The sequence below is a fragment of the Bombina bombina genome, chromosome 9 (genome assembly GCF_027579735.1).
Source record: "Bombina bombina isolate aBomBom1 chromosome 9, aBomBom1.pri, whole genome shotgun sequence".
Classification (NCBI taxonomy): Eukaryota; Metazoa; Chordata; class Amphibia; order Anura; family Bombinatoridae; genus Bombina; species Bombina bombina.
Window position 1 is genome coordinate 3,592,476 of NC_069507.1, and position 24,774 is coordinate 3,617,249.

At 42.9% G+C, this 24,774-nt stretch overlaps 1 protein-coding gene across 1 annotated transcript in view; it reads right to left on the minus strand.

The window, feature by feature from the left end:
* Nucleotides 1-24,774, minus strand: part of DNA2 (DNA replication helicase/nuclease 2) — a 545,240-nt gene that overhangs the window by 415,871 nt on the left and 104,595 nt on the right. Inside the window, exon 4 of the mRNA XM_053691839.1 lies at nt 12,109-12,254. Within this exon, the coding sequence (XP_053547814.1) occupies nt 12,109-12,254 (146 nt within the window). The remainder of the gene's footprint in view (nt 1-12,108; nt 12,255-24,774) is intronic.

The following is a 24,774-nucleotide window of genomic DNA, read 5'->3' on the forward strand; positions in this document are numbered from 1 at the left end:
CAGAATCACCAAAGCTCTCTCCTACTTTATTCTGGCAACCAGATGTAGAAGGAGAGGAAATACATAGGCCAGATTGAAGGACCAAGGCACTGCTAGCGCATCTATCAGTACCGCCTTGGGATCCCGGGACCTGGACCCGTAACGAGAAAGTTTGGCATTCTGACGGGACGCCTTCAGATCCAATTCTGGTGTGCCCCATAGCTGAATCAGCTGGGCAAATACCTCCGGATGGAGTTCCCACTCCCCCGGATGAAAAGTCTGACTACTTAGAAAATCCGCCTCCCAGTTCTCTACTCCTGGGAAGTGGATCGCTGAGAGATGGCAAGAGTGATCCTCTGTCCATCGGATTATTTTGGTTACCTCCATCATCGCTAGAGAACTCCTTGTTCCTCCTTGATGATTGATATAAGCTACAGTCGTGATGTTGTCCGACTGAAACCTTATGAATTTGGCCGCAGCAAGCTGAGGCCACGCCTGAAGCGCATTGAATATCGCTCTCAGTTCTAGAATATTTAATCGGGAGAAGAGATTCCTCCCGAGACCATAAGCCCTGTGCTTTCAGGGAGTTCCAGACTGCATCCCAGCCTAGCAGGCTGGTATCTGTTGTTACAATGAGCCACTCTGGCCTGCGGAAACACATTCCCTGAGACAGGTGGTCCTGAGACAACCACCAGAGAAGAGAATCTCTGGTCTCATGGTCCAGATGCAGTTGAGGAGACAAATCTGTATAATCCCCATTCCACTGTTGGAGCATGCATAGATGTAGTGGTCTGAGGTGTAGGCGGGCAAAAGGAACTATGTCCATTGCCGCTACCATGAGTTCGATTACCTCCATATACTGAGCCACTGATGGCCGAGGAATGGAATGAATAGCTTGGCAAGTGGTTAAGAGCTTTGATTTTCTGACCGCCATCAGAAATATTTTCATTTCTACCGAGTCTATCAGAGTCCCTAGGAAGGAAACTCTTGTGAGAGGGAAGAGAGAACTCTTTTTTTATGTTCACCGTCAGAAAAGCCAACACAATGTCCGTGTGAGACTTGGATAGCTGGAAAGTTGACGCCTGAAATAAGAGGTCGTCTAGATAAGGCGCCACTGCTATGCCCCATGGTCGTAGAACCGCCAGAAGGGACCCTAGCACCCTTGTGAAAATTCTGTGAATAGGGATGTGTAGATACGCATCCTTTAAGTCCACGGTGGTCATATATTGACCCTCCTGGATCAGAGGTAGAATAGACCGAATAGTCTCCATCTTGAATGATGGAACTTTGAGGAACTTGTTTAGAATGTTGAGATCCAAGATTGATCTAAAAGTTCCCTCTTTTTTGGAAACCACAAACAGGTTTGAGTAAAAACCTAGCCCCTGTTCCTCTTTTGGGACTGGACGGATCACCCCCATGGTATGTAGGTCTTCTACACAGCGTAAGAACGCCTCTCTCTTTGTCTGTTTACAGACAATCGAGAAATGTGAAAAATCCCCCTTGGAAGAGAGCCTTTGAATTCCAGAAAATATCCCTGGGAGACAATTTCAAAAACCCAGGGATCATGAACATCTCTTGCCCAAGCCTGAGCGAAGAGAGAGTCTGCCCCCTACTAGATCCGGTCCTGGATCGTGGGCTACCCCTTCATGCTGTCTTAGAGGCAGGTGCAGGCTTCTTGGCCTGTTTACCCTTGTTCCAAGCCTGGTTAGGTCTCCAGACTGACTTGGATTGGGCAAAATTGCCCTCTTGCTTTGCAGAAGAGGAACCTGAACCACTCTTGAAATTCCAAAAGGAACGAAAATTATTTTGTTTGGTCCTCATCTTATTTGATCTATCCTGAGGGAGGGCATGACCTTTCCCTCCAGTGATGTCTGAAATAATCTCTTTCAGTTCAGGCCCGAATAGGGTCTTTCCTTTGAAAGGGATGTTCAAAAGTTTAGTTTTAGATGACACATCAGCAGACCAGGATTTAAGCCATAACGCCCTGCGTGCTAAAATGGCAAAACCTGAATTCTTTGCCGCTAATTTAGCCAGCTGAAAAGCGGCAACTGTAATAAAAGAATTAGCCAATTTAAGGGCCTGAATTCTGTCCAAAATTTCTTCTAATGGAGTCTCCATCTGAAGAGCCTCTTCTAGAGCCTCAAACCAGAAAGCAGCTGCAGTAGTTGCAGGAACAATGCACGCAATAGGTTGAAGAAGAAAACCTTGATGAACAAAAAATTTCTTCAGGAGACCCTCTAATTTTTTATCCACATGATCTTTGAAAGCACAACTGACTTCAATAGGTATAGTTGTACGCTTAGACAGAGTAGAAATAGCTCCCTCCACCTTAGGAACTGTCTGCCACGAGTCCCGCATGGTGTCAGATATGGGAAACATTTTCTTAAAAACAAGAGGGGGAATGAACGGAATACCTGGTCTATCCCACTCCTTAGCAATAATATTCACAATCCTCTTAGGGACTGGAAAAAAACATCAGTGTAAACAGGAACCTCTAAGTAATTATCCATCTTACACAATTTCTCTGGGACCACTATAGGGTCACAATCATCTAGAGTTGCTAATACCTCCCTGAGCAATAAGCAGAGGTGTTCAAGCTTAAATTTAAAGGCCGTCATATCCGAATCTGTCTGAGGAAGCATCTTTCCTGAATCAGAAATTTCTCCCTCAGATAACAAATCCCTCACCCCTACCTCAGAGCATTGTGAGGGCATATCAGATACGGCTACTAAAGCGTGAGACGGCTCAGCATTTTTCCTTAACCCAGAGCTGTCCCGCTTTCCTTGTAAACCAGGCAGTTTGGACAAAACCTCAGTGAGGGTTGTATTCATAACTGTGGCCATGTCTTGTAAAGTAAACAAATTTGACGCACTAGAGGTACTTGGCGTCACTTGTGCGGGCGTTACTGGTTGTGACACTTGGGGAGAGCTAGATGCTAAACCCTCATTTACTTCTGACTGAGAATCATCTATTGCTCTATTTTTAAGTGCTAATATATGTTCTTTATATTTTATAGACATATCAGTACAATTGGAACACATTCTAAGAGGGGGTACCACAATGGCTTCCAAACATATTGAACAAGGATGTTCCTTGGTGTCAGACATGTTAAACAGGCTAGCAATGCAACAAGCAAGCTTGGAAAACACTTTAATCAAAGTAAAAAACACTTAGAAATAAAACAGTACTGTGCCTTTAAGAGAAAAAAAGCTGCACAAATTCTGCAAAACAGTGTAAAAAAGCAGTAAACATAACAAAATTTTTACAGTAGTATCATATAGCCTTAGTAACTTTGCACTAATGTAAAAACCGGATTGAAAAAACATCAAAACCAGTAAAAGACTTTCAGCATTTTGCCACAGTTCTGCTGTGGCTCCTACCTGCCCTTCAGAACAATTTGTGGGGGGGAAAAACTTCTTTTACATCCCTCAAACACGACAGGAACCTCTGGAGAAGCAGTTAGAAGTCTCAGAGTAAAAGAAACTGCACAACTGAGGCGCGAAAATAGGCCCCTCCCACCTCACTCGATGTTTTGAGGCCTAACAGACAAACACTAGAGTGTCTCTAAATTAACCATGTGGGTTAGAAAACTCAAAAACAAGCCACAATGACCCCTTTAGTCCCTTCAAAAAAACGTTATAATTGCATCATTCACTGAATAAACAAAAACGTTTTTACCAAACAGTGTCACCAGTAAATAATGAACCCTTCATGCAAGCTGAAATTCCTATCCAAGTGTCTGAATACAGCTTACTCTTCCCTCATGGGAATAATGCCAGCCTTTTCTAGAAATAACATAGTCTGTCTAGAAAAAAATAGACTGAACATACCTTAATGCAGTTTAGCCTGCAAACTGTTTCCCCAACTGAAGTTTTCCTGTACTCTTCCTGCCCTAAGTTTTCCTGTACTCTTCCTGCCCTTGTGAGAACAGCAGTGGATCTTAGTTACAAAATGCTAAGATCATCATCCTCCTTGCAGAAATCTTCATCCCTTTTCTGCCAGAGAGTAAATAGTACACACCGGTACCATTTAAAATAAACTTTTGCTTGAGAAAATAAAAACCTAACATTTTTGTCACCACACTCCTCTTTGCCCTTCCTAGCAGTTAAGCAGGCAGAGAGAATGACTGGGGGGCGGAGCTAAGGGGGGAGCTATATAGGCAGCTCTGCTGTGGGTGCTCTCTCTGCCACTTCCTGTAGGGCAGGAGTAAGGATGAATCCGTGGACTCGATACATCTTACAAGAGAAAAAAGGAAGAACTAGAAAGGTAAAATATTAAAAATGATAAATAATACATATTGCAATGATTTATTAAGGCGCACAGACTGGGAGCACCTTGTGCACAGTACAGGAGTTAAGGGAAGCCTATTGCCAACTAGAACACAAATTGCCCTGGGTAGGTGCACAGGAACTCAGGGTGTATATCATGTAAGCTCAGCTGCACTGACAGACAAAATCATCTAGAATCCGTCAGCTGATCTAGGAAACGTCAGCGGCCAGACAATGGCTTTTTTGGGGCCTTCGCTGTCACGCTGCACCGTTCCTAGGGGAGCGGCGTCTCCCTCTTTCTAGCTGCCTAGGGCTGTGTCGGCTCTGGATGCGTGTGGCGTTGACGCTCCCGATGCCGGACGGTCCTGTGGCGCCAATCCTCTGCTTACTTAAACGGGCAGCAAACGATCTGTCACTGCCCAAGTATAGGTGCTACTTTGTGTACTCCTGGGAGTGATAGATCGTTTGCTGGACCGTTGTATAGTTGCTGAATCCTACCTGTCTCACTACACTAACTGGTTAACCCCTGAATTGCTGGACTGATATATTGTTGCTGATCCCTGCCTGTCTCACTACGCTACCTGTTTAACCCCTGAATTGCTGGACTAATTTATTGTTGCCGAATCCTGCCTGCCTGACCATTCTCGTAATTTGCCTTGTGCTGTCCTGCGTGTAGTGAGTGCTGCTCTCCTCATTTTTCTAATATTCTCTGCTCTGGGATATTCCCTATCTTTCCGGCTCGAGGCCGGGATAACAAGACTACTGGCCGAGTTCGGTCTGATAGAGGAGTATCCCACGAGCATTACATTCGCCTTCTCTAGGAAGGCCACTAACATCCAACAGTATATCATAGAAAGGACAAGTCCCTTAATGTGTCGTAAGGATTTGGGTGCAACGTAGTCTTGGTTGCTTTGTACCCCAGATAAACTAAAGTTTGCACAACTGGTAAATCTCACTGTACTTAGCCAATACGGCATGGAAAACAGAATTTATGTTTACCTGATAAATTTCTTTCTCCTACGGTGTGTCCGGTCCACGGCTTCATCCTTACTTGTGGGATATTCTCTTCCCCTACAGGAAATGGCAAAGAGAGCACACAGCAGAGCTGTCCATATAGCCCCCCCTCTGGCTCCACCCCCCAGTCATTCGACCGACGGTTAGGAGAAAAAGGAGAAACTATAGGGTGCCGTGGTGATTGTAGTGTATGGAATAAAAAATTTAAACCTGACTAAAAGCCAGGGCGGGCCGTGGACCAGACACACCGTAGGAGAAAGAAATTTATCAGGTAAACATAAATTCTGTTTTCTCCTACATTGGTGTGTCCGGTCCACGGCTTCATCCTTACTTGTGGGAACCAATACCAAAGCTTTAGGACACGGATGAAGGGAGGGAACAAGTCAGGTTACCTAAACGGAAGGCACCACGGCTTGCAAAACCTTTCTCCCAAAAACAGCCTCCGAAGAAGCATAAGTATCGAATTTGTAAAATTTGGCAAAAGTATGCAGAGAAGACCAAGTCGCTGCCTTACAGATCTGATCAACAGAAGCCTCGTTCTTGAAGGCCCATGTGGAAGCCACAGCTCTAGTAGAGTGAGCTGTAATTCGTTCAAGAGGCTGCCGTCCGGCAGTCTCATAACCAAATCGGATGATGCTTTTCAGCCAAAAAGATAGAGGTAGCAGTAGCTTTCTGCCCTCTCCTCTTACCAGAATAAACGACAAACAAGGATGATGTCTGTCTGAAATCCTTTGTTGCTTCTAAATAGAATTTTAAAGCACGGACCACATCTAGGTTGTGTAACAAACGTTCCTTCTTCGAAACTGGATTCGGACACAGAGAAGGAACAACTATTTCCTGGTTAATATTCCTGTTGGAAACCACCTTTGGAAGAAAACCAGGCTTGGTACGTAAAACTACCTTATCTGTATGGAATACCAGATAGGGAGAAGTACACTGCAAAGCAGATAATTCAGAAACTCTTCTAGCAGAAGATATAGCAACCAAAAACAGAACTTTCCAAGATAGTAACTTAATATCTATGGAATGTAAGGGTTCAAACGGAACCCCCTGAAGAACTGAAAGAACTAAATTTAGACTCCAAGGAGGAGTCATAGGTCTGTAGACAGGCTTAATTCTAACTAACGCCTGTACAAACGCCTGTACATCTGGCACGGCTGCCAGACGTTTGTGTAACAAAACAGACAGAGCAGATATCTGTCCTTTTAAAGAACTAGCTGACAAACCTTTATCCAAATATAAGTATATAAAGAGCAGCGCCAGGTATTTCTTCTCAAAGCTCCCTCACAGGTAATTTTCCCTATAATTACCGTAAATTAATACACAATAACAAAAACAAAAATCAATAGTAGTTTGGGAGCGCTAGAAGCTAAATGAGAAAGTCTGGAGATCGAAGGAAGTAGAGGAAAAGAAAGTTCAAAAAACAAACGGCCGTTTGTATTTCAAGTCCAAGATTACATTTACACGCTGAGACGTGCACGACAAACACCTGTATCAAGAAGCTGCCTGGGGAAAACGAGATCCTGAACATACAGGCCGAATTTGCTTCAAACCGGTAGAGAAGGAAACCCATACACGCAGGAGCGTGGTCTAGGTTTTCATTCTCGACATCGGAGATACCTACATCATACAGGGAGGAGAGACACAAAAGAAAAAACCGGTAAGAGAGACCGAGATACCATCAGACACAGAAGTGTCAGAAGAGCCGGTAAGCCCTACCAAAAAATATCAATCTTTACCGAGTACAAACTACTTTGTATATATATTATATACCAAAAGACATTGCTACAAAAAGTTAACTTAAATAACAATATATTGGACTATGATATGTAAATTGTTTATAGTAACAATATAAAAGTGGAAACCGATATATCTGAGAAATCTCTTGCGGCCACTCAGTATCAGAATTAAGGTGGAAATCAAAGATAAATGAGTTAAGGTGAAAATGAAAAACCTAGGTGGAATCTTTTAGAAAAATATACCAAAGTGCTCTTTTTATGCAGTAAATTTTACTTGTTCTTAAACTACAAAGGGAGACGTCCCACAATATATTCTAAAAGTTATATACATGTTTTATATTGTTTTAATAAATATATTTTTGATAAATTGTTTATCAGTCTCCAGACTTTCTCATTTAGCTTCTAGCGCTCCCAAACTACTATTAAACCTTTATCCAAACCCTCTTGGAGAAAGGAAAGTATCCTAGGAATTTTAATCTTACTCCAAGAGAATCCCTTGGATTCACACCAACGGATATATTTTTGCCATATCTTATGGTAAATTTTCCTAGTTACAGGTTTTCTGGCTTGAACCAGAGTATCTATAACTGAATCTGAAAACCCACGCTTACACAGAATCAAGCGTTCAATTTCCAAGCAGTCCAATGCAGAGAGACTAGATTTGGATGTTCGAATGGACCTTGTACTAGAAGATCCTGTCTCAAAGGTAGCTTCCATGGTGGAGCCGATGACATATTCACCAGGTCTGCATACCAAGTCCTGCGTGGCCATGCAGGAGCTATTAGAATCACAGAGGCCTTCTCCTGTTTGATCCTGGCTACAAGCCTGGGAAGGAGGGGGAACGGTGGAAACACATAAGCTAGATTGAACGACCAAGGCGCCACTAGTGCATCCACTAGTGTCGCCTTGGGATCCCTGGATCTGGACCCGTATCGAGGAACCTTGGAGTTCTGACGAGATCCATATCTGGAGTGCCCCATAGTTGAGTTAACTGGGCAAAGACTTCCGGGTGGAGTTCCCACTCCCCCGGATGGAAAGTCTGACGACTCAAATAATCTGCCTCTCAGTTGTCTACTCCTGGGATGTGAATTGCAGATAGGTGGCAGGAGTGATCCTCCGCCCATTTGATGATCTTGGATACCTCTGTCATCGCCAAGGAACTCTTTGTTCCCCCCTGATGATTGATGTACGCTACAGTCGTCATGTTGTCCGACTGAAATCTTATGAATCTGGCCTTCGCTAGGTGAGGCCAGGCCAGGAGCGCATTGAATATCGCTCTCAGTTCCAAAATGTTTATCGGGAGGAGAGACTCTTCCCAAGACCATAGACCCTGAGCTTTCAGGGAGTCCCAGACCGCGCCCCAGCCTAAGAGACTGGCGTCGGTCGTGACGATGACCCACTCTGGTCTGCGAAAACTCATTCCCTGAGACAGGTGATCCTGAGTCAACCACCAGCGGAGCGAGTCTCTGGTTACCTGGTCTACTTGAATCTGGGGAGACAAGTCTGCATAATCCCCATTCCACTGTTTGAGCATGCAAAGTTGTAATGGTCTTAGATGAATTCGAGCAAAAGGAACCACGTCCATTGCTGCAACCATTAATCCTATTACCTCCATGCACTGAGCTATGGAAGGTTGAGGAATAGATTGAAGAACTTGACAAGCGTTTAGAAGCTTTAATTTTCTGACCTCTGTCAGGAAAATCTTCATTTCTACAGAATCTATTATTGTTCCCAGAAAAGGAACCCTTGTGGACGGGGACAGTGAACTCTTTTCTTCATTCACCTTCCACCCGTGAGACCTGAGAAAGGCTAAAACAATGTCTGTATGAGCCCTTGCTTTGGAAAGGGACGACGCTTGGATTAGAATGTCGTCTAGGTAAGGTGCTACAGCAATGCCCCTCGGCCTTAGAACCGCTAGAAGGGACTTAGCACCTTTGTGAAAATTCTGGGAGCAGTGGCTAAACCGAATGGAAGAGCCACGAACTGGTAATGTTTGTCCAGAAAGGCGAAACTCAGAAACTGATGATGATCTTTGTGGATAGGAATATGCAGGTACGCATCCTTTAAGTCCACGGTAGTCATATATTGACCCTCCTGGATTGTTGGTAAAATCGTCCGAATGGTTTCCATTTTGAATGATGGAACTCTGAGGAATTTGTTTAGAATTTTTAAATCCAGAATTGGCCTGAAAGTTCCCTCTTTTTTGGGAACTACAAACAGGTTTGAGTAAAAACCCAGACCTTGTTCCGCTGTTGGAACTGGGTGTATCACTCCCATCTTTAATAGGTCTCCTACGCAATGTAAGAATGCCTGTCTCTTTATCTGGTCTGAAGATAAGCGAGACATGTGGAACCTTCCCCTTGGAGGAAGTTCCTTGAACTCTAGAAGATACCCCTGAGAGACTATTTCTAGTGCCCAGGGATCCGGAACATCTCTTGCCCAAGCCTGAGCAAAGAGAGAAAGCCTGCCCCCTACTAGATCCGGACCCGGATCGGGGGCTACCCCTTCATGCTGTCTTGGTAGCAGCAGCAGGCTTCTTGGCCTGTTTACCCTTGTTCCAGCCTTGCAATGGTTTCCCTGCTGGTTTAGGCTGGGAAGTGTTACCCTCTTGTCTAGAGGCTGCAGAGTTAGTAGTCGGTCCGTTCCTGAAATTGCGAAAGGAACGAAAATTAGATTTGTTCTTTGCCTTGAAAGGCCTATCCTGAGGGAGGGCATGGCCCTTTCCCCCAGTGATGTCTGAAATAATCTCCTTCAATTCCGGCCCGAAAAGGGTCTTACCCTTGAAAGGAATATTAAGCAATTTTGTTTTGGACGACACATCCGCCAACCAAGATTTTAGCGAAAGCGCTCTGCGCGCCACTATTGCAAAACCTGAATTTTTCGCCGCTAATTTTGCCAATTGAAAAGCGGCATCCAAAATAAAGGAATTAGCCAACTTTAGTGCGTGAATTCTGTCCATGACTCCATCATATGGAGTCTCCTTTTGGAGCGAATTTTCTAGTTCCTCGAACCAAAAAGACGCTGCCGTGGTGACAGGAATAATGCACGAAATTGGTTGAAGAAGGAAACCTTGCTGAACAAATATCTTTTTAAGCAATCCTTCCAATTTTTTATCCATAGGATCTTTGAAAGCGCAACTGTCCTCAATAGGAATAGTTGTGCGCTTGGCTAACGTTGAAACTGCCCCCTCAACCTTAGGGACCATTTGCCATGCGTCCCTTCTGGGGTCGACAATGGGGAACATTTTCTTAAAAATAGGAGGTGGAACAAAAGGTATACCTGGCTTCTCCCACTCCTTAGTCACTATGTCTGCCACCCTCTTGGGTATCGGAAAGGCATCAGCGTGCACAGGGATCTCCAAGAATTTGTCCATTTTGCACAACTTCTCTGGAATCACCAAAGAATCACAATCATCAAGAGTAGTTAGCACCTCCTTAAGCAGGGCGCGGAGATGTTCTAACTTAAATTTAAATGCCACGATATCAGGTTCTGCCTGCTGAGAAACTTTTCCTGAATCAGAAATTTCTCCCTCAGACAGACCCTCCCTCACTGCCAATTCAGATTTATGTGAGGGTATAACAGATAAATTATCGTCAGCGCCCACTTGCTCATCCTCTGTATTTAAAACTGAGCAATCACGCTTTCTGGGAAATGCTGGCAGTTTGGATAAAAGATTTTCTATAGAATTATCCATTACTGCAGTTAATTGCTGCATAGTAACAAGCATTGGCGCGCTAGATGAACTAGGTATCGCCTGCGCGAGCAAAACTGGTGTTGACACAGGAGGAGAGGGTGATGAGCTATCCCCACTACCTTCATTTGAAGAATCATCTTGGGCAACCTTATTAAATGTGACAGTACTGTCCTTACTTTGTTTGGACGCCATAGCACAATTTGCACATACATTTAAAGGGGGAACCACCTTGGCCTCCATACACACAGAACATATGCTATCTGAAGGTATAGACATGTTAGACAGAATTTGGCAGGCTATTAATGCAATAAAAACGTTTTTAAACAAAACCGTTACTGTCTCTTTAAATAAAGCACACTTTATTTCTGAATGTTTGAAAAACTATGAAGGAAATATCCGATCTTTACAAAATTTACACACCAGTGTCTTAATGCTTTGAAAGTATTGCACACCAAGTCTCTAAACCTTTAAATGAGGAAACCGGAGCTAATTGTTCAATTTACCGGTTTAAACACACTACAGTCCCTGCCACAGACTTGGCTGCGGCTTTTACCTTCCTTAGGGGTTATTCACCACAGAAATAAGCCTTCCTGGGTCCGTTATTTAGCCACAGGACCCTCTCACATGAAGCTGCATGCACTGCCTCTAGAAGAATCTGCGCAACTGAGGCGCGAAAATGAGGCCTCCTCCCTCTGCATACCAGAGTGAAGGGGCCTTCCTGACTAGATTAGGCGTCTAAACAACTGCCAGGCGTAATAAAAACGTTCCCAAAAGTGTTTCCAAATTCACAAAACACTCCAATGTCATATAAATATGATATAAACCAATCGATTTAGCCCACAATAGTGTCAACCAGCATAGAGCCCATTTTATAAGCCTTAATTCTGTTATGAGTCTAAGAAAATGACTTACCGATCCCATAAGGGAAAACTGACAGTCTTCTAGCATTACTATGTCTTGTTAGAAAAGAGACTGGTCATACCTGGAGCAGAAAAGTCTGCAAACTGTTCCCCCCAACTGAAGTTCTCTGGTTTCAACAGTCCTGCGTGGGAACAGCAATGGATTTTAGTTACTGGTGCTAAAATCATATTCCTCTTTTAACAGAACTCTTCATCACTTTCTGTTGTAGAGTAAATAGTACAAATCGGCACTATTTTAAAATAACAAACTCTTGATAGAAGAAATAAAACTACAACTAACACCACATACTCTTTACCATCCCCGTGGAGATGCTACTTGTTCAGAGCGGCAAAGAGAATGACTGGGGGGCGAAGCCAGAGGGGGGGCTATATGGACAGCTCTTGCTGTGCTCTCTTTGCCATTTCCTGTAGGGGAAGAGAATATCCCACAAGTAAGGATGAAGCCGTGGACCGGACACACCAATGTAGGAGAAATTAGCATAGTGTCTACTCACATCTCTCTCAGGTACTTGGAGCCATAGACAGCGCCCTGCGCCAGATCCTTCAGCATTTCTTGGGAAAATCCACACGTAGTTGCTCTCTGGAAAACATCATGTAGAATGGTCCCTATGAGCATCGCTCGTGATCCTTTGTCACAAACCTGAAAAGAGCAAAGGAACATGGTCAATGGTTTGTGTAACATTTTTATTTGCAAACATTACAATCCTTAGCTTGTTCTTTACAAAGAGAAGTGATATTAACACAAGAAGCCACCAGCTATCACTAATTGCAGTTTGTTGTCCCACTTGCAACACTAGACAAGGAACAGCATTCAGTTTAGCACTAATGTAATAAGGTCTTTGCAATACTCACAGGGTGAGGCAGAACAAATCACAGGAGATGAGATCATCTCAGTCTTCTGAAAACAAATAACTTAAAGGAAGAGCTTCAGGTCTAGAAATCACCCCCCTACGCCATTTGTAAGAGAGGATTTAGCCCACAAGGTACAGAACACTTCCATAAGTTTATGTGGACATAACGTGAGGTGTTAAAAAAACATAAAAAATTTTGAGATTGTAACAAATGTTCACAAGCCTAACCCCACTAAATATCTGTCCCTAACAGAAGAGGTGATAAGATAAATTTAAAACAGCCTTTAGGCGTGGGTACTCCAATAACAAGCCTGACTAGTTCCTCCACACAAGGCAAGTGGTGGGGGGAGTTTGGTTAATGAAATACAATTGCAGCAAACAAGGTGTTAATACACTAAAATGTTGACACTCACCTGGTATGTTCATTTAGTGCAAGACTTCAGAATTTTTTTTTATTGTTGGGTAATTACTTTCCCTATAACTTTAAAGACGTACTTGTCCATCTCTTGTATCCTACCGAGACGTACTTGTCCATCTCTTGTATCCTACCGAGACGTACTTGTCCATCTCTTGTATCCTACCGAGACGTACTTGTCCATCTCTTGTATCCTACCGAGACGTACTTGTCCATCTCTTGTATCCTACCGAGACGTACTTGTCCATCTCTTGTATCCTACCGAGACGTACTTGTCCATCTCTTGTATCCTACCGAGACGTACTTGTCCATCTCTTGTATCCTACCGAGACGTACTTGTCCATCTCTTGTATCCTACCGAGACGTACTTGTCCATCTCTTGTATCCTACCGAGACGTACTAGTCCATCTCTTGTATCCTACCGAGACGTACTTGTCCATCTCTTGTATCCTACCGAGACGTACTTGTCCATCTCTTGTATCCTACCGAGACGTACTTGTCCATCTCTTGTATCCTACTAAGACGTACTTGTCCATCTCTTGTACCTTACTGAGACATATTTGTCTCTCTCTTGTATCCTATTGAGACCAATTATCCATCTGTTTCTTATATTTTGGACCTCACTTTGAGGTCCCTTTCTCCTTGATATAGTTGGTCTCCAAATTAACTAGTTGTGAAAGGCCAACAATTCTAGGCTGCTCTTTATGCACAGACAAGTCCATTAAAGGCACAGGTAATTTGGTTTTCACGCACAAGAATATGCCAGAAAACAAAGACCTTATCTGCTGCAGCCCTTAAGGATAACATTCAGACAAGCCTGGTCTAGTGGCCTTGTTCCAGTACTACCAAGATAAAACTGTATGAAGTGTAATCAACACATAGCTAAAGTCAGCTCCCAAGCTCCAACGCACTACAGAGAGCTAGTTAAGCCAATGGCAAGAGGCATATGTATGTACCCCCAATCAGAATCATTAGGAAGAATAAGTCCTGTTACCACCAAGTGTGTTGTATCATTAGAAAGAATAAGTCCAGTTGCTACCTAGTGTGTCGTATCATTAGGAAGAATAAGTCCAGTTACCACCTAGTGTGTCATATCATAAGAATAAGTCCCGTTACCACCTATTGTGTAGTTTCATTAGAAAGTATAAGTCCAGTTACCACCTAGTGTGTTGTATCATTGGAAAGAATAAGTCTAGTTACCACCTAGTGTGTCGTATTATTAGAAAGAATAAGTCCAGTTACCACCTAGTGTGTCGTATTATTAGAAAGAATAAGTCCAGTTACCACCTAGTGTGTCGTATCATTAGAAAGAATAAGCCCAGTTACCACTTAGTGTGTTGTATTATTAGAAAGAATAAGCCCAGTTACCACCTAGTGTGTCGTATCATTAGAAAGAATAAGTCCAGTTACCACCTAGTGTGTCGTATCATTAGAAAGAATAAACCTTTAAAGTGCCCAGAGAGTCCCATTTTGAGAATTTCTAGAGTAGTAAGAAAGGACAAAGACTGATAAGTGATTATTAATCTGGGAGCTGAAGATCTACACAAAGTGTAGAAAGTATTTAGTAAGAAGTGTGCCATCATGTATTTACTTCAGTTTTGTCTGTGTAAACAGAAGGAGAATCGTCACATTATTGCACCAGATTAGAAAACTCTAAATGCATCAAACACATGATTGGGTGCCATCAGAAAGAATAAATCCAGTTACCACCTAGTGTGTCGTATCATTAGGAAGAATAAGTCCCGTTACCACCTAGTGTGTCGTATCATTAGAAAGAATAAGTCCAGTTGCTACCTAGTGTGTTGTATCATTAGAAAGAATAAGTCCAGTTACCACCTAGTGTGTCATATCATAAGAATAAGTCCTGTTTCCACCTAGTGTGTTGTATCATTGGAAAGAATAAGTCCAGTTACCACCTAGTGTCATATCATAAGAATAAGTCCCGTTACCACCTAGTGTGTTGTATCATTGGAAAGAATAAGTCCAGTTACAACCTAGTGTGTCGTATTATTAGAAAGAATAAGTCCAGTTACCACCTAGTGTGTCGTATCATTAGAAAGAATAAGTCCAGTTACCACCTAGTGTGTCGTATCATTAGGAAGAATAAGTCCCGTTACCACCTAGTGTGTCGTATCATTAGAAAGAATAAGTCCAGTTGCTACCTAGTGTGTCGTATCATTAGAAAGAATAAGTCCAGTTACCACCTAGTGTGTCATATCATAAGAATAAGTCCCGTTACCACCTAGTGTGTTGTATCATTGGAAAGAATAAGTCCAGTTACCACCTAGTGTGTTGTATTATTAGAAAGAATAAGCCCAGTTACCACCTAGTGTGTCGTATTATTAGAAAGAATAAGTCCAGTTACCACCTAGTGTGTCGTATCAGAAAGAATAAGTCCAGTTACCACCTAGTGTGTCGTATTATTAGAAAGAATAAGTCCAGTTACCACCTAGCGTGTCGTATCATTAGAAAGAATAAGCCCAGTTACCACTTAGTGTGTTGTATTATTAGAAAGAATAAGCCCAGTTACAACCTAGTGTGTCGTATTATTAGAAAGAATAAGTCCAGTTACCACCTAGTGTGTTGTATCATTAGAAATAATAAGTCCAGTTACCACCTAGTGTGTCGTATCATTAGAAAGAATAAGTCCAGTTACCACCTAGTGTGTTGTATCATTAGAAAGAATAAGACCAGTTGCTACCTAGTGTGTCGTATCATTAGGAAGAATAAGTCCAGTTACCACCTAGTGTGTCGTATCATTAGAAAGAATAAGTCCAGTTACCACCTAGTGTGTCGTATTATTAGAAAGAATAAGTCCAGTTACCACCTAGTGTGTTGAATCATTAGAAAGAATAAGTCCAGTTACCACCTAGTGTGTTGAATCATTAGAAATAATAAGTCTAGTTACCACCTAGTGTCGTATTATTAGAAAGAATAAGTCCAGTTACCACCTAGTGTGTTGTATCATTAGAAAGAATAAGCCCAGTTACCACCTAGTGTGTTGTATTATTAGAAAGAATAAGTCCAGTTACCACCTAGTGTGTTGTATTATTAGAAAGAATAAGCCCAGTTACCACCTAGTGTGTCGTATTATTAGAAAGAATAAGTCAAGTTTTTTTGTTTTGTTGCGTTTTATTTATGTCTATGTTTAGTATAAAGTAGTAATGAAAATCCCCAATTCATGAACAAAAAGTAAAGGATTTTTGATATAAGAAACACAAGTTTTCTGTACTGCAGAGATGTGTATTTTCAATGTATATTTTCATGTGTATATATCAATAAGAGTAATATTGTATCAAAATTTGTTCTGTATGACAATTCATTTTGCTTTGTCTTTACTTTTTTTGAGATGTATCATAAATTGGTTTAGAAATAACGAATAAAAAAAAAGGAAGAATAAGTCGAGTTACTAAATAGTGTGTCATATCATTAGAAAGAATAAGTCCGGAGGCAGGAGCTTGGCAGCGCTGGAAGATGGCCACTTAATCTTTTAGCTCCTAGGCCCTATCTTTTGGAACCCAGCAAAGCAGCTGCATGACCGACCAAAATCTTCATAAACAGGTCCATTAACAATCTGTTACCACCCGGAGCATAAGGAACAGAAGTGCACCCCGCGCAATCAGCCGCAACTAAAGACATACAGAGGCCCTGCAAATTTACAACGGCAGCCAACTGCTTACCTTAGGAATCAAGGAGGACGAAGCAAAGCTCGAGGAGGCGAGACAAACAACAGCGCTCAACTGCCCAGGGAACGCTAAGACACCAACTGAGGAGGCAAAGATTTCAAGACAGCGCAGAGGCTCTTAACGGAGCAGGTAAAGTCCCGGTTTAACAGTGCACTCTCCATCAGCCACTGGCCTACACCACTTACCCACAGCCTTCAAACACACTCGACACCAGCCCAGTAGCATCTTCACATAGATTGTGGAGTAGTGAGAACCGGAAGCACATTTCAAATATAAACAGCAAAGCCAAATTGCATTAGAGGCCTTAAGCTCCCACGCGCAACTCAAACTACTCTGGCATCGCATTAGACCCTATGTACAAAGGCAAAAGGGCACATTCCTACTCTTGTTAGCAGGCTACCTAGGAGCCCAGTAAAAGTTATAATAAAGCAGCAACCAAGGGAAGCTTGCTGACTTCTGGGGCCTTAGGTGGTGAAGGGGGAGCAAAAAGTAAAGCTTACTTTTCCAATTTATTATTAACAGAAGGTGCATATGGTATACCACAAGCTGCATTTTATTCACTTTAATAAAAAGGACATACACTGATAGAGCTCTGTACCTCTCTAGACTGCAGAAATTAACACTAAGCAAAGAAAGATAAATAGCGACACAGTGCTATATACGTGGCCATGCCTGGCCGCAGAACAAATAAATAGGAAAGCCACAGCAACATTAAAATAATGCAGCAATATTTAAAACAAAAAGAAAACACTAACACGCCGCGCAAAGAGAACACCCACAGCAATGATCCTACAGCGGACTCTCGGACCACCCTACCCCTACCTGGTAAAGCCGCAATAACCAAAGAAGACTTACAATCTCTATGCACTAAGGATGACATCAAAGAGATTATGGGAGAAGTAAAGAGCTGGTATGGGGAATTGAAAAAAAGATTTAACCAAAGTTAATAGCAGAAATACTACGCTAGAAGAATATCATAATACTGCCTGCAATGACATACAGCACTTAGAGAAGGTATACGACCAGGAGGAGACCATCCAACATCTCTTAGACAAGGTCGAAGATTTAGATAAAAGGGGGCGAAGAAATAATATGAGGATACGCAGCATTCCAGAAACGATACAACCTGCAGCCCTGGAGGGCTGCCTTCAGGACTTATTCAAAACAATCAAAGGCTCCAACAGCTCACCAGAGATAACAATTGAAAGGGCGCATAGGGCCCTTAGGGCAAAACCCCCACCGAAGGCCCCGCCGAGGGATGTCATTGTGAAATTACTAAACCATAAAGATAGAGAGGAGATCCCCAGACATACACGTCAGAAACAAAGGATAACCCATGCAGGTAACAACATACAAGCATTTGCAGACCTCAGCCCAACAACGCTGAAAAAAAGAAGAGAATTACAGTTCATAACATCCACGCTGAGAGAGCAAAATATATCATACCGCTGGGGTTTTCCAGTTAGTATTCTTGCTTCCCAGGGGGATTCTACAGCCATCTACAGAACAATAGAAGACCTTTTAAAAATTTTGTGAAACGCTGAGGAAAAACATATCACGACCGGGAGATGGACAGAGACAACCAAGGGAACGAAACATGGAGAGAACCACAGATAACAATCAACTGCCTGGGAAGAGCACGTCTTCACCTAGAATCCAAGCTCCAGACACTAATCCGCCTTAACAGTTGGTAACATCCAAAATACCTGTAAGAACTTTCGAAAGGTCATTGTGGCTACAGGTCGTATATCAAAGTTTTGTTTATACATTACTATTTTCATTAGATTGGGTTCTAAAGATGGGGATACTACCTCTATGGCTTGTTAACTTTGAATTCATTGCTTGTTGGACTCATAATCCTTTAACAGAACTGTATTGTATTTGGATAGTTCATATTGATTTGCAATTTAGCTAGATAGCCCTTGGTATTGCTGTTGTCATATTAGCTGAACAGACTTAGCAACTTAGCCAAAACGCAGTAAGATCTATACAGCTTATATGGGCTTATTATAAAAGATAAATAACATAGGAAAGATAGGGTCGATCTATCTTTATTATTTCAATTTATATTTGCTCCAATAATTGTTGAAAGTGTTTACTTAGTTGTGTTGAAACATATTACTTGTTCCTAACTTACTTGGTACTTCGGGCCTTACAGGCCACCAGGGCTTATAGACACAGTGACTGTAGAGACGCACTCCAATAGACATAAGGGGTTCTTTAATCCACTGACTGCGCACACCTAACCCATTAAAGACCACACCTTAGACGACCGAAGCCAGTGGACTACCTTAACTCACGGTCGGCAGGACCCATATTCACCCCCGTCTAAAAGCAACAGACACGCTAACACCTGTGACAGCCAAGATGTCATTGCATACTCACACGCTCACCCTAACCACGATAAATGTAAAAGAATTAAATAGCCCTGAAAAAAGATCAATGGTGTTCAAAGACACCGAGCCACAAATGATTTCTTGTTCATACAGGAAACCCATTTTAAAAAAGGAAGGGAGCCCAAACTGATTAGTCACAATTATCGAAGCGCATATTTAGCATCAGGGCAATCCAAATCGGGCGGGGTAGGAATACTTATCAAAAACTCTATTCACTTTCAGGCAACAAACACAGTGAAAGATAAAAATGGCAGATACATCATTTTAACAGGCCTTCTATGCAACAGGCCAATCACTTTGGCGACTATTTATTTACCCAACAGAGATCAGCACATCCTCTTCAAAACCATATACCAAAAGCTACTGGAGCATTCTAAGGGTACCGTGTTCATGGGTGGGGATTTTAATCTCTCATTAGATGCTAGAGTAGACACTTCTACAGGTCACACACACTCACCTAAAAGGATAACAAAGTCAGTTACAAACCAGATAACTCGGCTGACTCTCCATGACATTTGGAGAACTCTCAACCCAGGGTCTACAGATTACACCTTCTACTCACATCCCCACAAAACCTATACAAGAATTGATCACCTTTTTACAGATCAGATAGGGAGTACGGTGGAGTCAGTTATCATTGTAAGCCCTATCACCTGGTCCGATCATGCCCCGGTGCAGTGTACTATAGACTGGCCAGACATACCACAACAACCGTTTATATGGAGACTAGATAAATATATGCTAGAAAACCCATTGATTAACCAAGACATAGAAAAAACACTAGGTCACTATTTCAGAGAAAACACCATAGAAAAATATAATTTATGCTTACCTGATAAATTCATTTCTCCAGTAGTGTAGTCAGTCCACGGGTCATCCATTACTTATGGGATTATAACTCCTCCCTAACAGGAAGTGCAAGAGGATCACCCAAGCAGAGCTGCTACATAGCTCCTCCCCTCTACGTCATATCCAGTCATTCGACCGAAACCATACGAGAAAGGAGAAACTATAGGGTGCAGTGGTGACTGGAGTTTAATTAAAATTTAGACCTGCCGTAAAAAACAGGGCAGGCCGTGGACTGACTACACTACAGGAGAAATGAATTTATCAGGTAAGCATAAATTATATTTTCTCCTGTTAAGTGTAGTCAGTCCACGGGTCATCCATTACTTATGGGATACCAATACCAAAGCTAAAAGTACACGGATGACGGGAGGGACATGCAGGATCTTTACACGGAAGGAACCACTGCCTGAAGTACCTTTCTCCCAAAAACAGCCTCCGAAGAAGCAAAAGTGTCAAATTTGTAAAATTTTGAAAAAGTGTGAAGTGAAGACCAAGTTGCAGCCTTGCAAATCTGTTCAACAGAGGCGTCATTCTTAAAGGCCCAAGTGGAAGCCACAGCTCTAGTAGAATGAGCTGTAATCCTTTCAGGAGGCTGCTGTCCAGCAGTCTCATAGGCTAAACGTATTATGCTACGAAGCCAAAAAGAGAGAGAGGTAGCCGAAGCTTTTTGACCTCTCCTCTGTCCAGAATAAACGACAAACAGGGAAGAAGTTTGACGAAAATCTTTAGTTGCCTGCAAATAAAATTTCAGGGCACGGACGACGTCCAGATTGTGCAAAAGTCGTTCCTTCTTTGAAGAAGGGTTAGGGCACAATGATGGAACAACAATCTCTTGATTGATATTCTTGTTAGTGACTACCTTAGGTAAGAACCCAGGTTTAGTACGCAAAACTACCTTGTCTGAATGAAAAATCAGATAAGGAGAATCACAATGTAAGGCCGATAACTCAGAGACTCTTCGAGCCGAGGAAATAGCCATTAAAAACAGAACTTTCCAAGATAACAGCTTGATATCGATGGAATGAAGGGGTTCAAACGGAACACCTTGCAGAACGTTAAGAACTAAGTTTAAGCTCCACGGCGGAGCAACAGTCTTAAACACAGGCTTAATCCTAGCCAAAGCCTGACAAAAAGCCTGAACGTCTGGAACTTCTGCCAGACGTTTGTGTAAAAGAATAGACAGAGCTGAAATCTGTCCCTTTAACGAACTAGCAGATAAACCCTTTTCTAAACCTTCTTGTAGAAAAGACAATATCCTAGGAATCCTAACCTTACTCCATGAGTAACTCTTGGATTCGCACCAATATAAGTATTTACGCCATATTTTATGGTAAATTTTCCTGGTAACATGTTTCCTAGCCTGTATTAAGGTATCAATCACTGACTCCGAGAATCCACGCTTTGATAGAATCAAGCGTTCAATCACCATGCAGTCAGCCTCAGAGAAATTAGATTTGGATGTTTGAAAGGACCCTGAATCAGAAGGTCCTGTCTCAGAGGCAGAGACCATGGTGGACAGGACGACATGTCCACTAGATCTGCATACCAGGTCCTGCGTGACCACGCAGGCGCTATTAGAATCACTGATGCTCTCTCCTGTTTGATCCTGGCAATCAATCGAGGAAGCATCGGGAAAGGTGGAAACACATAAGCCATGTTGAAGACCCAAGGTGCTGTCAGAGCATCTATCAGCACCGCTCCCGGGTCCCTGGACCTGGATCCGTAACAAGGAAGCTTGGCGTTCTGGCGAGACGCCATGAGATCCAGATCTGGTTTGCCCCAATGATGAAGCAGTTGAGCAAACACCTCCGGATGAAGTTCCCACTCCCCCGGATGAAAGGTCTGGCGACTTAGAAAATCCGCCTCCCAGTTCTCCACGCCTGGGATGTGGATCGCTGACAGGTGGCAAGAGTGAGACTCTGCCCAGCGAATTATCTTTGAGACTTCCATCATCGCTAGGGGACTCCTTGTTCCTCCTTGATGGTTGATGTAAGCCACAGTCGTGATGTTGTCCGACTGAAACCTGATGAACCTCAGAGTTGCTAACTGAGGCCAAGCCAGAAGAGCATTGAAAATTGCTCTTAATTCCAGAATGTTTATTGGAAGGAGTCTCTCCTCCTGAGTCCATGATCCCTGAGCCTTCAGGGAATTCCAGACTGCGCCCCAACCTAGAACGCTGGCGTCTGTTGTTACAATCGTCCAATCTGGCCTGCGGAAGGGCATCCCCTTGGACAGATGTGGCAGAGAAAGCCACCATAGAAGAGAATCTCTGGTCTCTTGATCCAGATCTAGCAGAGGGGACAAATCTGAGTAATCCCCATTCCACTGACTTAGCATGCACAATTGCAGCGGTCTGAGATGCAGGCGCGCAAATGGTACTATGTCCATTGCCGCTACCATTAAGCTGATTACCTCCATGCACTGAGCCACTGACAGGTGTTAAATGGAATGAAGGACACGGCAAGCATTTAGAAGTTTTGATAACCTGTCCTCTGTCAGGTAAATTTTCATTTCTACAGAATCTATAAGAGTCCCTAGAAAGGGAACTCTTGTGAGTGGCAATAGAGAACTCTTTTCTACGTTCACCTTCCACCCATGCGACCTTAGAAATGCCAGAACTAACTCTGTATGAGACCTGGCAGTTTGGAAACTTGACGCTTGTATCAGAATGTCGTCTAGGTACGGAGCTACCGCTATGCCTCGCGGTCTTAGTACCGCCAGAAGAGAGCCCAGAACCTTTGTAAAGATTCTTGGAGCCGTAGCTAACCCGAAGGGAAGAGCTACAAACTGGTAATGCCTGTTTAGGAAGGCAAATCAGATACCGGTAATGATCCTTGTGAATCGGTATGTGAAGGTAGGCATCCTTTAAATCCACTGTGGTCATGTACTGACCCTCTTGGATCATGGGTAAGATGGTTCGAATAGTTTCCATTTTGAACGATGGAACTCTTAGGAATTTGTTTAGGATTTTTAAGTCCAAGATTTGTCTGAAGGTTCCCTCTTTTTTGGGAACCACAAACAGATTTGAATAGAATCCTTGCCCGTGTTCCGACCGCGGAACTGGGTGGATCACTCCCATTAGTAAGAGGTCTTGTACACAGCGTAGAAACGCCTCTTTCTTTATTTGGTTTGCAGATAACCTTGAAAGATGAAATCTCCCTTGTGGAGGAGAAGCTTTGAAGTCCAGCAGATATCCCTGAGATATGATCTCCAACGCCCAGGGATCCTGGACATCTCTTGCCCAAGCCTGGGTGAAGAGAGAAAGTCTGCCCCCCACTAGATCCGTTTCCGGATCGGGGGCCCTCACTTCATGCTGTCTTAGGGGCAGCAGCAGGTTTTCTGGCCTGCTTGCCCTTGTTCCAGGACTGGTTAGGTTTCCAGCCCTGTCTGTAGCGAGCAATAGTTCCTTCCTGTCTTGGAGCGGAGGAAGTTGATGCTGCTCCTGCCTTGAAGTTACGAAAGGCACGAAAATTAGACTGTTTAGCCTTTGGTTTGGCCCTGTCTTGAGGCAGGGCATGGCCCTTACCTCCAGTGATGTCAGCGATAATTTCTTTCAAGCCGGGCCCGAATAATGTCTGCCCTTTGAAAGGAATATTAAGCAATTTAGATTTAGAAGTCACATCAGCTGACCAGGATTTAAGCCACAGCGCTCTACGCGCTTGAATGGCGAATCCGGAGTTCTTAGCCGTAAGTTTGGTTAAGTGTACTACGGCATCAGAAATAAATGAATTAGCTAGCTTAAGGGCTTTAAGCTTGTTCATAATCTCATCCAATGGAGCTGTGCTAAGGGTCTCTTCCAGAGACTCAAACCAGAATGCCGCCGCAGCAGTGACAGGCGCGATGCATGCAAGGGGTTGTAATATAAAACCTTGCTGAACAAACATTTTCTTAAGGTAACCCTCTAACTTTTTATCCATTGGATCTGAAAAAGCACAGCTATCCTCCACCGGGATAGTGGTGCGCTTAGCCAGAGTAGAAACTGCTCCCTCCACCTTAGGGACCGTCTGCCATAGGTCCCGTGTGGTGGCGTCTATTGGAAACATTTTTCTAAATATAGGGGGGGGTGAAAAGGGCACACCGGGTCTATCCCACTCCTTGTTAACAATTTCTGTAAGCCTTTTAGGTATAGGAAAAACGTCAGTACACGTCGGTACCGCAAAATATTTATCCAGCCTACATATTTTCTCTGGGATTGCAACCGTGTTACAATCATTCAGAGCCGCTAATACCTCCCCTAGTAATACACGGAGGTTCTCAAGCTTAAATTTAAAATCTCTGAATCCAGTTTACTTGGATCAGATCCGTCACCCACAGAATGAAGCTCTCCGTCCTCATGTTCTGCAAATTGTGACGCAGTATCAGACATGGCTCTACTATTATCAGCGCACTCTGTTCTTACCCCAGAGTGATCACGTTTACCTCTTAATTCTGGCAATTTAGATAGTACTTCAGTCATAACATTAGCCATGTCTTGCAAAGTGATTTGTATGGGCCGCCCTGATGTACTTGGCGCCACAATATCACGCACCTCCTGAGCGGGAGGCGAAGGTACTGACACGTGAGGAGAGTTAGTCGGCATAACTTCCCCCTCGTTGTCTGGTGATATTTTTTTAACATATAAAGTTTGACTTTTATTCAAAGTAACATCTATACATTGAGTGCACAAATTTCTATTGGGCTCCACATTGGCATATAAACATAGTGAACAAACAGATTCATCTGTGTCAGACATGTTTAAACAGACTAGCAATAACACTAGCAAGCTTGGAAAAAAACTTTTAAATAAATTTACAAGCTATATAAAAAAACGCTACTGCGCCTTTAAGAAAAATAAAACTGTGACACAGTTGAATTAACAATGAACCAAATATGTTAAAACAACCAAATTTTAACAGAAAATGTATAAAGTTAGCAGAGGATTGCACCCACCAGCAAAAGGATGATTAACCCCTTAATACCCAAA